Raw genomic sequence first — 16722 nt, forward strand, 5'->3', positions numbered from 1 at the left:
TGAATTGTCAGAATTTTATCTACACCAGGTTTATTAATCATTCAATAAGAATATTCGGAATCACAAAATAAATTAAAAATTGAAGATCGAGTCCACTATCTTGAAATACGTCTGCTGGAGGAGGAGGAGGGGGGAAGTACTGATGTAATTCCCACTTGAACATAGCCTCGAACCTCATTGAATGTACTTCCTGACTGAAAAATCTGGGGGGGGAGAGGAAAACCTGCATAACCACAAGACCCTCCTCGGTAAATTTGCTAAATGCTGGGACACATTAATAGTCCAGCCACGGGATTCCATTGCTGCTGAGCGCTTTGTCCAGGATATCCCGAAACCATCATCTGAAAAAAAAAATGATTCTCAAATATAAAAATAAAGGTCGCATTATCAAAAAAATGTAATATATTGGTCAATTGAAAATGTTAGATATTTAGATAAGCACACACACAGAGGGGATGGGGATTCCAGTCCCGTTTAAATCCATGTAAAGTATCCGCTTCCTCGAAAATAATATAGAACTATAAAATTTTTATTTTTGTAATTTTAAAATGTACAAAAGTTTTATTTTTACTCAAACCCATAAAAAAACTACTCTGATCCCCATCCCCTTCTTTGCTAAGCGCAACTCTAGGGCCCGCGCTAACTGACAGAAATGAGACTCTGTTAAAAATGATTCTAAAATTAATCTTTTTTTAAACTTAATAAAACAAAACAAAAACCAAACAATAAATGATGATTTCTCATTTATTTGGATTGTTATTTACTCAGGTACCAAAGCTGGTCAAACCTAAGGCTTTCCAAGAATTGTCAAAATACGTAACTACAAATGTTATTTTGTCACTTGTCATATCACCCTGTCCTGAAAACTCATGGTCGTACATAAGTTTATTAGAAAAGTAGATGTCAAGATTTTCCAAAAAAAAACTAATAGCAAGAGGAAAAAAGAGAGCGAAAAATCTCATTTAAAATAGACTGACAATTTATTATTTTGCTCAATTAAGAATCAAAAACGGACAGAACTGCTTTCTATATTTATACCACTACAACCATGCACTGGAAAATTTGTTTTGTTTATAAATATATTAATTACATATATATTAAAGAATAACCTTTAATTTAGCTGATTATAAATAGCGCACAAGGAAACTAAAGACGGTTACTGTTATTTATGATGGAAAATGGCTGACAAAAAAAGAAAACCATAGTAAAAAAAAGGAGAGAGAAAACCTAAATCATAGTCGTTAAATTAAGTTCTTTAGTAAAATAAAATAAAAGGGAAAAGCTTTCCTATTAACCTTACAAAAAATATGAACTTGAATGTATCCTTGCATTATTGTCCAGCACAAAGAAAAACAAAACAACCTCCCAATCAAAGGAAAAGCACCTCTACAAAATAAGAGTTCATAAAAACAAGTCAAGTGCTCTTGGGAAAGATGTGCTTGATTTTCTTTGTACGCATAGGCACCCAGCAGCTGAATGCCAGGGGGGAGGGCAAACCTTGTCTAATTGGCACTTTTGATGCTATTTAATAGAAATCTCAGGACAAAAAAATAAAAACAAGGCACCATCAATCAGCCAGGGGGGGGGGGAAGGTCGAACCACGAGTGGTCCGTGAACAGAAAGAAAGCCTGGACACAAGGCGGCCTCTAAGAAACGACTAAGGCGCATGGATTAAATTACAGTGAACCATATTTCATAAACTATAAGTGAAGCTTGACACATACATTGGCGAAGTAAAACCCCGCAGTTGGCAACTTATAAGACAAGGATGGATATTCTTGTCGTATAATTTGGATATCCTAATGGATATCCTTAATTTACATTAATACCTATTGTACGTTTGTTCGCATTGATTGCCTATTTAATTTATGTTTGTTTTAACGTTCATTCATTCTTCAATAGCAAAGTATTTTATTTCGTTTGAAGCTTAATTTTCATATTCAATGGAAACATTGCTCGCTTTAAGATCTATTTATTCATTTATATTATTACTTGTTGTATGTTTTTTTATGGTAAAGCCTTCTAATTTAAGTCAATTTGAAATTTAGTAAAAATATATTAAGACGCAAATACAAAGTTTCGAAATACCACTTTTTATTAAGAAAAGGAACATATCCTGCCAAGTTTCTGCTTAACGGGAAATTGAGAAATCACCACTTCCTAGCTATTGCGTCGGTTGGGTGCAGGAAGATGTGGTTGATAAAAATGTATAAAAGATACATTTTATGGGAAGGGATAGACTGATACTAACTTTATGCCGGACTGACCTCTGGTCCGTTGATTTAGAAATACCTTGGAATATTGTTGAATTATTGTAAGTGTTTAAGCATCTTATTATATATTATTGTAGTTTTCCAAGAATTGTGGTCTTCTTGGGTCAGCCAGTCCTAGTCGAAAAGATATATCTGGTCTTATATTAGGTTAATTGAACGAAAGTAGTGTATTTGATCCAACCTCTCTACTATCTGCCTTTAGTCCCTCAAATATACCCAGCTGGGACACCTCATTATTTCGGTCATAGCCTAAGGCACGCTTCCAAGGTTTAAATACCTTAGGACCACAGTTTATCATCCCTATTTAGAATAAAGATATCTACTACTGCACCACTTAAATACCCTAGGAGTCACTGTACCACAGCTGTTGGCAATGCGGAAAAACTGGTCCTATAATAATAAATATGGTTGCAAGATTAAAAAAAAAACAAAATCGAAATTACCTTATCAGAAGGGGAAAGCATATGGACTTTGCTTTTACCAGTACTCGAATTAGAAAAACTACAAGTAGATTTGCTTAAACTTTGGATATTATAAATAGATTAGTGTCCCCTCAAAGATTTGGGTACAGTAGATAAAATGGAAAAAAAAGCTCAATCAAGAATTGTAAAATGAAAAAAACAGTATTCAGTATTTAGCAAGTAGAATTACTTTTGTGTATAATTAGTGTATAATTAGTAGTTTTATTAATGTTATTAATAAATTTAATCTAATTGTGCCGTATATCACTAAATGATAAAGTATTTGTACCGCAAATTAAAATAATAAAAAAAAGGTAATACGTACAGAAAAAAAATCTAGCTGGACCGATGAAACTTTGGTAGAAACAGAAGAATTTTAGGCATGATAGTAGCAAATTGGGTCCTAATTCAGCCTTACTACAGGTACAGGCTATAGACTTATTGTTCAAGGATAACACTGCTACAATTTAGCAAAGGAAGCACATAAATTGTGGTCCGAACAATCACATGTTTTAAGCTGCCATTTCTGAGTGTTTTAGGAGTAGAGACGCTTCAAATATATTGCAGATTACGACGTAATAATCAATAGCAACCTTTTTTAAAACTAATCCAAATACTAAGTTAGTTCTGTAGTTTCACAATCAAATGTAATGAAAGATATATAAATTCACAGTCACTTGATGAAATGATGATAAAAAAGATAAAAATAACCTTATAAGTAAGAAAAAACATGTGTAAGCCTATTAAAAGTCTCCATAGTACGCGAAAAAAAAAAGAATTGTTATCCAGTTTTGAGAGAAAGTGTGAATACTGCAAAAAATTTGGTGAGAGAAACCGATTATCACAGAAAAAGGAAGCAGGGGGTTAGGTCTGAAATGGGTCTCTTTTCACTACACAGAGACCCTTCATTTGAACATTGGTGTTAAAAAAAGTTCAAATTCTGAATTAGCTTTGCGAAATGAGTCAGAAGAAAGTTCAAATTTGAATTTTAAACCATGGCTGCTTTCGAGCCATGCAGATGCAAAACAAGCCAGTGTTTGAAAACTGTTACACTTGTTTACATAGAATATAAGCCCATATTAGGACAAACAGAAAAGACAATGTATCCTTTTGGGATAGCTAATATTGATAATTCTGGTCCACTCATATAGTTACTCAATGACAAATCATCCACAATCCTAATCTAATTACAAATCAGTAGATTTTAGTCGAACAGACAAAATAGGAAAAATAAGTGAAAAAATAAGCTATGATAAAACTTACGAAAAAGGATGAAAAGTCGTTATATACTTAAAGAAAGAAAAGATATCCAAAAATAAATTAATTAATCCACAGACAGAAGTTGACTCAAAACAGTGAATTTCACCAACAGATCAAGAGAGATGGAAACAGGGCAGAGATTAAAGTATACTCTACCCCAAATTTCCGCAGCCATTCTCACAATTTGGAAGCTTAGTGTGAAAAAAAACTCACTTATTTAAGCACATAATTATAAACTATCACATTGCCACGGAAACGAACAATTCAAAATGAACAGAAGGCTTCTCATTTTGTTTCAATTATTCGTTATCAGAAGAGTATTTCCGCTTTAAAGAGATTAGTTCCTTCATGAAATCTGCCAAATATTTTAGAATTTTATAGACGTAATAATTAAGATCGAAATTAGAGTTATAACTATTATAGCTTGAAAAACATTTACAACCAGATCATCGCCAGAATTGCATTTCAATAGGAAAATATATTGTTTAAAATAAAAATTTTAAACTGGAAAGACCTTAAATAAGAAAACAAGCTGCTAATTTAATACAGTATTTTACGATAAGGGTGTACATTAATGGCCGTATGTGTGCAAACTTTTCGTGACATGTATTATTTTTATATGTGTTTATAAAAAAACATGTAGCTTTCATTTGACTATTCCTAAGGCCGATGAATTAAATTAATCATGTCACTATTAAATCAATAATGTCGCTAAAAAAACTATTATAATTAAAAAGCGAAAAAAAAAACTTTCAAAAAAACCCATTAGGCTTCATTGAAATAAAGAAAAAAAAAGAGAATGTTTAAAGTTGAAAATATAGCCAGACGAAATTAAAAGGAAAAGAAATTGAATGGAGTCAGTTAAACTATGATATACGCGCATATTGAACAGACCGAACGAGACTAGTACGAAATATTTTTACTAAATTTTTCTTTATGTTTGTAATACAGTTTAGTATTAATAAAATGATTGATTGATTGATTGATGAAATAAGTACAAAATAAGCAGCATTAATACTACGGAGCCAAGTAGATATGCTAAAAGTAGACAGGGAAAATTTTGCTCTCTTATGTGGGAGTCGTGTTCGAAAAAAATTACTAAAATGGCATATAAATTAAAAGTAGGGCAAATAAAATCCTTAAGAAACTAAGTTTAAGTCGAAACCTAACACAAGAACACTAAAAGTTTGGAAGTTAAAGTGAAAATAATCATTATCACTTTATGTCAAAAAATAAATTACTGTGACCCATGAAGGCAAGCTATTTTTCTGCAGAAGGGCCACTTTGTTTGATAAAAGAATAGCCCAAGAGAAAACTGTGTCCACAAATCAAAAAGTGTGGCAATACTATAAATAATTAATTATTGTGTGTGCAGGTTCATAATAGTCCATTTAGCTGTAGCCGATGACAGAGAACCTAGAAACAATGTTACGAGCTACCAGAAGGCAGCCCTGGTAAGCAAACCTTCAGGGTGCAGGCACGAGTCAATCGATAGTGCCGAAACAGGTAAAAAGACGAATAGCTAAATTTTTAGCTTATCAGATCTAAGCTGTAAATGGAGTATTATACCAAAAGGACATTAAAGCTGAAATAAAGAGATTACAGACAAAAACGTTATAAAACTGTCTCAAGTACCTAAAAATTCAAAAAGAATTAAAAAGCTCAAAAGTCTGAATAAACAAACAGGCATATAGTAAGCTAAAAACAGTTAATGACACAAGTGGTTCGAAATAGAACCAAAGTTGTAAAAAAACGATAAGAAAATGTATATAGTCGTATATGGAAAAGTTATATAGTGGTAACAAATGATGTTGAGAAAAATCATGCAGTTATAAAGATGCTTAGAAAACCCTTTATAAATGTGGAATTGTTGTAATATAAAAAAACGAAAAATTTTAAATACGTAAATTTTAACATCGAAATCAGTTCATACGAACTACTGCTAAGCCATTAAATAAAGGCTTGTCATACTTCTTAATTATACTATAAACTCTATTTGATCGAGTTGATTTTTTTTATATATATTTTAATTGCAGTTAAGACTTATAAGATAAAAGTCTTGATGGACTTATTTAGAATTTTTACAAAGAACAAATATTGCAGTGATTAAATAAATTATTAGGGTACATAATAATTATTTGTTTTTAACAATTAAGTTATGTATCAACATAACTTCTGTCAATATATACATATATCCTAAACTATCTATGTAAATATAGTGAATTAATATGTTGTGTATTTTTTTTTATTTTGCTTTGTGTAGCATTCAAGATTTATTCTACATTAATCCTTTATAGCAATGAACAAAACACTAATTTGAAATAATTCCAATAATAGTCTATACTGTGTTTTATTTTTTTAAATGCTTTAAGTTTTAACCAGTAGTTAAATATCCTATCTAGTTTTGCGAATTAAAAAAACAATACTTGTGTAAATTATTACACAATGCTTGTATATATATATATGTAGTATAGTATATATATATATATATATATATATATATATATATATATATATATATATATATATATATATATATATATATATATATATATATATATATATATATATATATGAAACAATCTGTTCAGTGATTAATAATTATATATTAAGAGTAAAAAGAGGAGAAATTAATTAAAAGTAATTAAATTTCGTTAAAAAGAAAACTCTGGGGGAGTGTCCTGCTCAAACATATAATTTCCCGAACTTTCAACTGCGTTGAACAAAATGGCTATACCAAAATTTCGATTGGAGGTGTTTGGGATAATGGTGGGCATTGAAGGGGTATCAGTTGCCTTTGAATCACTTTCGACTATTAAAAAGGGGACTAGCCATTTAAATTTCCAATCGAAAAAGCCCTTTCTGAAGTTTCTACGACATCGCTGTCTATAAAAAAACCTTATATGCCCCCAGGGCAAAAATTACGACCCTTGTCCTGAGGGCTTAGGGGGAGTTGTCATCCTCAAAGACCCAATTTCCGGAACTCAAAATTACGTTTAATAAAATGGCTATCTCAAAATTTTGATTGGATGTATTTTGGGAAAAAGTGGGCGTGAGAAGGGGGTTAGGTGCCCACCAATCACTTTCGACTATTAAAAAGACCACTAGCCCTTTGAATTTCCAATCGAATGAGCCTTTTTGAAGTTTCTACGACAACGCTTTCTATAAAACCTTATATGCCCCCAGGGTTTAAATTAAAAACCTTTCCCCGAGGGCTGTGGGGGGAGTGTCCTCCTCAAAAAAATATTTTCTCTCTGTAAATCAACTCTGCTAAACAAAATAGCTATCTCCAACTTGTGATTCGAGGCGTTTAGGGTACGGAGGGGCATGGGAGGGGGCTTGTTGCCCTCCAATCACTTTCGACTATGAAAAACGGCAATAGAACTCTCGATTTTCAATCGAATGAGCCCTCTTTGAAGTTTCTACGACGATCCCTTCTATATGAAGTGCCTCTTGGAAAAAATAAATAAATAAATAAATCTGCAAAAATTAATATTAAAATTTTGTTTTAAATTTTCATGTACTGTGAGCCAAATTCAAACCTGCATTAGTTGAAAAACGTTCAGAAATTAATAAAAAAAACAAATTCTTTTTAACTGACAGTAAGGAGCGACATTAAGACCTAAAACGAACAGAAATCATTCCGTATGTGAAAGAGACTATTCTCTCCTCAACCCCTCGCACTTTAGACTAAAGTTATTATTTTTTCTTTAAATTAGGGTTCTGACAAAGAGTCAAACTTTAGCGTTAGGAGCGATGCGTTGAGGTGGGGATAGCCCCTTTCATTTAAGGAATAATTTCTGTTCGATTCAAGTTTTAATGTCACTCCTTACTTTCAGTTAAAAATTCGTTTTATTTAATTGTAAATTGAGACAAATATTAGCACATCTTATAACATAATTCGGTCCATTAAATTCAATTTACCATTACAGAAATATTTTGAACGTCCTATTTGTCTTAAGACATCCAATGAAGCATACAAAGGTAATGCTAGATTGGGTTATGTATGTACCAGTAATTAAATTAATGACTGAATTATGTAATCCATCAGGTTTCAACGAAAACCCTGGATATTTGATCAGATGAATGGTTTTACTTTTGACATAACTTACTCAATGAAACCCAATATTTAATACAAGTGCAAGTTTTAGATGTCTTACCTTTGCCCTCGGTGATTTTAAATCAGTGGTTACGTCCTCTATTTCGTCTAGGCGGCTAATTTTTGTGTTTACCTCTTCAGTTTGACGCTGAAGTTTTTTGATCATACGAAGTTCTTTTATTTCATATTCAACCTCTTCCCTTAAATTTAATGGACTTCTTTGCAGCTCTTCCAGTTGTTTCAGTTGCAGCAGATCAGCAAATTCTTTAGCTTCTTTCAGCTGAAGAGTTAATGTGGCAATATGTTCAAAGTAATTCCTTAAAAATAAAGAAAACAAAAGTTAATAAGAGGAATAAAATACAAACAAAGGACCAGATCAAGATCTGGCCCTCGTATGCTAAATCCAATCTTTTAATTTTCTTACCATCCTCTCATAAGTTGAGTAATTAAAGGATAAGGTGATTTTAAGGTGATTTTATATCAATGTGATGCAGTTTCAAGCAGACTATAGTGCTTTCTAGTGTCTTTTAATTAGTTCAAAATCCCCAATGCTTTAACAGAAGAAGGGTACGTAATAAAAACATACGAATATAAAAGTTCGTTACATAAGTTACGTCAGAACAAAATTTCGAGAAAGCCATTTAGCCAAAAAAAAATAAAATTAATATGGAAATTTTATTTTGATTATTCATGTACGTTGAGCCAAAATCAAAGCTGCATTAATTCAAAGACGTTAAGAAATTAAATAAAAAAAGTTTTTTTAAACTGAAAGTAAGGAGCGACATTATAGCTTAAAACGAACAGAAATTATTCCGTATATGAAAGGGGCGGTTCCCTCCTCAACGCCTCGCTCTTTACGGTAAAGTTTGACTCTGTCTCACGACTTTATTTTTTATAACAATAAGAAAATTTAGGGTAAAGAGCGATTGTTGAGGAGGGGACTGCCTCTTTCATATACGAAATAATTTCTGTTCGTTTTAAGTTTTAATGTCGCTCCTTACTTTCAGTAAAACAAACCATGTTTTTTTTTATTATTTAATAAAATAAAAGACCGATGTAAAATCATTTCGATGAATTCCGATGAATCATTTCGATGAATTCGTTTGTCAATTTTATTTATATGTTTGCAATATTTGCATTATCAAACAGTTCGTGGTAATGAACTGTAAGTAAGGAGCAACCTAGCAAAATGGTAACCAAAGCTCTAGAAAACGGGATTTGGATACCAATAGGCACATCAAAAGAATCAGATTTTAATGCAGATTTCAAAGATATGTTTCATCAAGTTTTTTTTCTATAACAATTGAAAGTTACGCGCCTGAGAAAATTTGCCTGATTTTTGAAAAAAGGAGGGAAAAACCCTTTAAAAGTTATAGAACCTTAATGAAAATCACACCATCATATTCAGCGTATCAGAAAACCTTAATGTATATGTTTCAAGCTCCTATCTACAAAAATGTGGAATTTTGCATTTTTTGCCAGAAGAAAGATCACGGATGCGTGTTTTTTTTTTTTTTTTTTGTGTTGTTTTTTTTTCCAGGGGTGCTCGTATCGACCCAGTGGTCCTAGAATATCGTGGGAGGGCTATTGGATCGGAAATTAAAGGTTCTAGTGCCCTTTTTAAGTGACCAAAAACATGGAGAGCATCAAGGCCTCCTCCCACGCACATTTTTTCACAAAGTCACCCGATCAAAATTTTTAAAATAGCCATTTTGTTCAGCATGGTCGAAAATATGATAACTATATCTTTTAGGATGACTTAATTCCCAAAAGTCCCAGGGAGAAGGGCTGAAAGTTATGAACTTAGCCCAATGTTAACATAATATTATTGGTTATTGGGAAGTATATAGACGTTTTCAGGGGGAATTTCTTCTGGTAGTGGGGGAGGGGCATGGGTCAGGGTTTATGTGGGAGGATCTTTCCATGCAGAAAGTTTTCATGGGAGAAGGGACATTGCTATGAAGGAGGCGCCAGATTTCTCAGCATTATTTAAGAAAAGATCAGACAATAAAAGTTTTTCAACTGAAAGTAAGGAGCAACATCAAAACTTAAAACGAACAGAAAATATTATGTATATGATTCGGTTTACCCACTAGTCAATACCTTTCTCTTTAAGCCAAATGTTTTTTAGTACTTTCACATGAGCTATTTATTCTAATTAACGGCCTTTGTGATTAAGGGGTCATTTTTAAAGAATTGGAACGAAATTCGAACCTTAGCTTAAAGATCAAGGTATTGACTAGGAGGTGAACCCCCTAATATACGTACTAAAATTATATGAATATAGAACTTGGTTACGTGAGTTAATTCGTAAGTTACGTATATTTATTACTAATAAAAACGTTCGTAAATAAAATTAAACAACTTTCGAGAAAGCCATCTAACCAAATAAAAGTAAAATTAACATGAAAATTTTGTCGTAATTATTCATGTACGGTGAGCAAAAATCAAAACCTTAATTAATTAAAAAAAGTTAAAAATTAAATAAAAAAAACTAGTTTTTTTTTACTGAAAGTAATTAACGACGTTGAAACTTGAAACGAACAGAACCTATTCTGTATATTAAAGAGGCGGGTCCCTCCACCCAGCCTCACACTTTACTGGACTTTTATACCTCACTACGCTATTTTGTTAAAAATTAAAAAAAATTTTGCGAAAAGAGCGCTGCGTGGCGGCGGGGACAGCCCCTTTCATATACGGAATAATTCTGTTCGTTTTAAGTTTTAACATCGTTCCTTACTTTCAGTTAAAAAAAACTTGCTTTTTTTATTTAATCTACTTAAGAAGTAACACCAAATGTGTTTTTTTGTCAGGGCGTAATTTTTTATGAGGTAGGGGGCAATTGCCCCCTTCCTGACCCTAGTCCCCCCTCCCCAGCTGAAACCGAGTTTCTTCGAAAATCTTGTCAAAACCAATATAAGCCAGCATAATTCAGAGAACCGGGCCCGGTTCATTTAGTACTTCTTTGCATTTATGGTACTATAAGGTTTTTTTTTATTTCTCACTGACATTTTCACTTGATCTGGGAGACTTTGGTCACCTTTCTATTGAGTTGGTCTACCTTTCTAAAGTACCTTCTATTGATATTCCAATAATCAACCAGAGGAATAAATATAGAAAATTGAATTCCCTAATTGATCTTTTTAAAAAGACGTTTTAGTAGGCAAGTCAATTAACTAAACATTTTAAGTTTTTAAGTTTTTTAAAGTGTCTTGATTAATATTGTTAATTGTATCCATATTGATGTATATTTTAGATTTATGACAGTGTTAGCCTTTTGAAATAGCAATCAGGGAACTTATATTTATAGAGCTCCATGATGATGATTTTTATGCTAATTATCTGCTGATTATGCTCACATGTTCGTCATTTTCAAACTTTACGCCTGCTAGGCGTTACACTACCTAACAGCATATGGTGGTCTTTTTCATTGAAAATTGAGTTCCGTTTTTTTTTTAATTCCTTAAGACATATATATATATATATATATATATATATATATATATATATATATATATATATATATATATATATGGTTGTGATGGTTTCCACTTTATTTAGAAAGTCATATTAAATTTCTTTATTTTCTCTTGGGGTAAATTGTTTGTCTTCCCTATTTTTGCTCTACAGAAAAAATAGTGTATTCGGTTATAAGAATCACAAACAACTCAATGCTGAATATAAATAAAAAAACGACGGTAAAAATTAACCTGTTTCCTGGTCCTGTTTCCGAGCCCTACAGGGACTGCGAAATCCCTTTGAAGAGCATTGAAAGTTAGGAACTTATACTTATCAATGAAAATTCTGGCAGATACAAAGTCAAATGAAATGATAAAGGTTACCTATTTGTACTAGTTTCCAGGCAATGGAATTCTTCAGTTGCATTATTACAATCAGTCAATTCCACCTTCTTTCCACCTATAAATCGCAATTCATCGCCTTTGCACCTATATAGTCTACACATGACCACTGATCTCCACAAAGAAATTTTTCCTGCCCTGGACAAAGTGATTCAGCAGCATAACATTCCTGTAAGGAAACGAAGTCTAAGAAAAGCTTCTTTAAAAACTAATAATCCCTTTAAAAACTTCTTTAAAAAAATAATAATCAGTATGATTTTCCGGTTGAACTTGTCTTTGCCAAAAAAAGAAGAAAAAAAGGAGAAAAAAAAAAAAAAAGAAAAGAAGAAGGACCAGGAAAATAGTCTATTTTTCTCAATATCACACCACTTATCCGCATGTGTAGTCAAGGATAACTTAAAGATAAACTCTGGATGGGATCACTGACGGATTACCTTTACGGAGTGATTTCCTCACATCATCAATTATTACAGAAATTTTAAATTAAAATTCTATCCTTTAGGGTGAAAAGTGACAAGGAAATTCCTTATTCGTTGCAGAAAGGCTCTTTTTTTCGGATTTCAGGTATAAAATTTACCCCAATCGTATAAATTAATACAGCGAGCAATAATACACCTAGCGATGACAAATGAGGGGAACGAGAAACAAACGGGAATTAATCAGTGTGATGGTGCTAAACTGGATCATGGTCAATTATAGCCTAATAAAATCAAATTTGATGTGAGTAACTAAGTAATTCGTTATAATATGTTATTCATAATTTATACATGTTATTGATTTGCTATTATAATATTTCGAACAGCACAGCAAATCTTTACAACACATTACAACTTCTCTATACAAATTTTTGCTTCAAATCTCCTTGGAGGATTAAAGTGGAGGTTAGAGTAGAGAAGCCGGTGGCTAAGACGTAGGCTACATAATCTAACTGCCTGAAAGAAATTTTTGGGTGACGAATTCATCGTGTTTCAGCATTGTTCATTTACTCTCTTTAAGAGAGCAATAATGGTGAATGTACACATTTATTGAGCGGTTTTCATTTTCCTGATTTTTTTTTTCACTTTCTTCCGCTGCCTGATTTCCTATGGCTCGACCTTTACTATGTTCCAGTTATGAAAAAGTCAAAAGTTCTTCCTTGTGTCAGCGCTGTTTGCAGTCACAGTTCTTGTTAGGCAAACTCGTGAAAGGTCTACCTTGACGCCATGACATATACAGACAGTTTGAATATATGTTACAGCACAGAAAGCTTTGGAAAGCAGCCAGTAGGACTGGAATCTACTCCGCAGCCTGATTCCCTGTCATTCGTTCTTTGTTAGGTTCCGGCTAAGAAAAAGCACGAGGCTCTTTCCTGTGCCTGCGCTGTATGCAGTCAAGGTTCTTATTAAGCAAACTCGAGAAAATCTGCCATGACGTTTAATGACTATTTGAATATGTATCACTGTCCAGAAAGCTCTAAGGATTTGTCAGTAGGACTATAATCTATCATACAAAGCGTCAAGTTCTGACATGCTAGCTTTAGTGATACAAGAGTATTTTGGGGAGTGACACTAATTTGTAGTTGGTAGGAGTCTTGGCTCCCTTTCCCCAGATTTTGAAATACGTCTTTTTAGGGGCATTTTTATTATAAATTAATCCAAACGAAACAAAAATGTCGAAGTATATTTTAAAAAATAAGCTTTTTGTATCGATTTTGTTTACGATTGGCCCAACATCTCTATAAAAACAACCTAAATGCTGCTTTACCACCTTTACCTTATTTCATTTAAAATTTGTACTGTATTTCAAAGTACACAGTTTGTTGTAAATTACCCACTTAACTTTTTTTATTGGGGAAAAAAAAACAGTGTACTTAAAAAATGTATTTCTGTATATTCACTATAAAAAATACATTGTAGAAAACGACATACCTGTGTGCTAATAAAATCAGGGCAGTATTTATATCCGTATATTTCGCAGATCTCATAATCTATTAAAAGAAAGTAAAATTAAAATGATGAAAATAAATAAAGTATAGACCTAAGATACATACATACAGTGTAGCATGTCCCAATCAACATCCATAAAAGTGAATTAAAAAAAGAGCTACACTAGTAGTCTCTTTAAAGTAATAAATTTATTTTAGCGTTTAAGTTGAGGTGCCTAAGATACATACATACAGTGTAGCATGTCCCAATCAACATCCATAAAAGTGAATTAAAAAAGAGCTATACTAGTAGTCTCTTTAAAGTAATAAATATTTTTTAGATTTGAAATTTATTTAATATATAATTTTTTAAATATAAGAAATTATTTTAAAATTTATAAAAAAATATGAAAATTTCAGATAATTTATTGTAAACGACATATATTTCAGTAATTTTATTTATTTTGTTCATTTTTATTAATCTTGCAAATTAGTTTCTAAATGAGAAATATTTTCCTGATGCTCAGACGTAATACTTTCTCTAGATAGACCATCCTTACCTTCCTTTTAAGTATTTTTGAAAAAGAATAAACTTCATTTATCAAATGGAAAACATATTTCTTATGGACTAGGTCCAGACATTTTCCTGCTTCATTAAAAAGCTTCTCCTCGACTACTATATAATCGCCTTTCCAGCTAAGAACCCAAGTTACTTATAAGCCTTTTAATTGGAGACAGTTTTCGACGCTTGACAACCACCATAAGAGTGAACAAGGATACAAATATTTTTTAGCCACAAACAGTGTGAAAGAAAAACTCAAAATATTTTTCTCTGAAAAATTATTACTTAAAAAAATTAGCTTGAAAGACAGAAAAGTTAAAGCGAAAATCGGTAGTTGTCACAAAATTTGGAAAATTTATCGAAAGAAAAATGGCAAGTTTAAAAAACATAGGATTGAATAATGTATTTGGTATTTCTGTACAAATTCCACCGTTGCAAATGACTAAAGGCAATGCTTTACCTATAATCTACACGCCCTGTTTGCATACATTTGATAGGAATCATGGAAGCTACAAATGTGTTTGATTTTACACATGATAAGACAGGATCTATAAATACTCTAATTGTATCAAAGACATGTTGTATCATACGTGTTATATCATACCAAATTAGTATTTGCTGAAAGATCATCAGTTTAATATTTTATGTCACTACAATTTTAATTTTATTTTCAATTTTGAAGCACAAAAGACAATATTTGAAGTAAAGTATGCTTTCAGTAAAGCAACATTAATAATAATTTATTTTTAACCCAAATCATATACAAAAATGATAATTGTGGAGCATAAAGAAAAGAGTAGATAATACACTACGTACATGAGTACATAAAACTTAAACCTTCGCAATAGCAGAGTAACCAAAGAAAAAAAAAACTATTTATGACAAAGGACAGACCAAGAATTAATACAGTGGACCAGGACTTAATGGAGCATTATTTAATCCAATTTAGAAATTAAACATATTTGAAATGTTTGAACATTACATTTTAATTAATATAACGAATTTAAATTAATATTAAGAAAAAAAATATTACTAAAAAAACAACTACAAAAACATTTCAAAAAAAAAAAACTGCATCAAACGAGTCCGACCCTTGTGGGATGGCATATACTTATAGATGTAAAGGGGTATTTTCCCAGCCAGTTCCGTAAGCTTTGACCCAATATCCGGAAGACCGTAAACAGACATGAGATTCCGATTTCTATACTATGGAGGCGGATATAAGAGAAAGCGGGAAAACCGGAAATAATATGAATGAAGAGATCTGATGTCTTTTTGGTGAAAAATAGGGTAAATTCCAGACAGAAACAAAACCGAATTGATCTGTAAAAACAGAATATAATTTAGCAAGAGACTTTCTATTACATCTACCTCAATTTGCAACAATTTTAGAATAACTTAACTGAATTTTCTTCTTGCAATCAGCGACAACAAGCTTTCGGAAAGATTTTAGTGCTTTACTAACATTAATACCCAGGCACCGGAAAGAAGGAACCGACGGGACAGAAAAGGATCCGCAAACTAGAGGGGTCATATTGACGCAGCAGTCTTTAGACTTTTCCAGTTAGGGAAGGGGACAGTAGCCAAACTCTTGTTTCTAGTGATTTTTGTTCGTTTTAAGATTTATTTGCATATTAGATTTCAGTTTTACTCGTTTTAAGATGTATTTATCCATTTAAATTAGTATATGTTTCATGTTTGTTTGCTATGTCTGTTTATTTAATTTCTGGACGTTTTGGGTTTATTCTTTACAAGTAAAATATTTTGTTCGTTTTAAGCGTGATTTGCATATTCAATTTAAGTTTGACGCTTAATGTATTATATAGAATTCAATTTTTTCAACATAGTTATTTAGACTTTGGACTATTTCGAACAAAATGGCAATCTCAAATTTTGACCAGATACATTTGGGGAAAAGGATGTGGGGGGCTGGTTTACCCGACACTTTTTTAAAGCTCTAGTTCTTTTTTAAAGAGTCAAAAGTGTCCTAGGGGTAAACCAGCCCCCCACATAATCAGCAGATAATTAGCATAAAAATCATCATCATGGAGCTCTATAAATATAAGTTCCCTGATTGCTATTTCAAAAGGCTAACACTGTCATAAATCTAAAATATACATCAATATGGATACAATTAACAATATTAATCAAGACACTTTAAAAAACTTAAAAACTTAAAATGTTTAGTTAATTGACTTGCCTACTAAAACGTCTTTTTAAAAAGATCAATTAGGGAATTCAATTTTCTTATATTTATTCCTCTGGTTGATTATTGGAATATCAATAGAAGGTACTTTAGAAAGG

At 31.9% G+C, this 16722-nt stretch overlaps 1 protein-coding gene across 1 annotated transcript in view; it reads right to left on the reverse strand.

Annotated features, from left to right (window-relative positions):
• Positions 1-257: 257 nt before the first annotated feature.
• The window catches only part of LOC148954515 (uncharacterized), a 32765-nt gene continuing 16300 nt past the window's right edge, over positions 258-16722 (reverse strand). Inside the window, exons 4-5 of the mRNA XM_089086309.1 lie at positions 13861-13919; positions 258-341 (exon numbers count right to left, since the gene is read on the reverse strand). Of these exons, the coding sequence (XP_088942435.1) occupies positions 258-341; positions 13861-13919 (143 nt within the window). The remainder of the gene's footprint in view (positions 342-13860; positions 13920-16722) is intronic.

Source organism: Artemia sp. Qi Xiang Cuo, chromosome 3 (genome assembly GCF_049724085.1).
Source record: "Artemia sp. Qi Xiang Cuo chromosome 3, ASM4972408v1, whole genome shotgun sequence".
NCBI classification, from domain to species: domain Eukaryota; kingdom Metazoa; phylum Arthropoda; class Branchiopoda; order Anostraca; family Artemiidae; genus Artemia; species Artemia sp. Qi Xiang Cuo.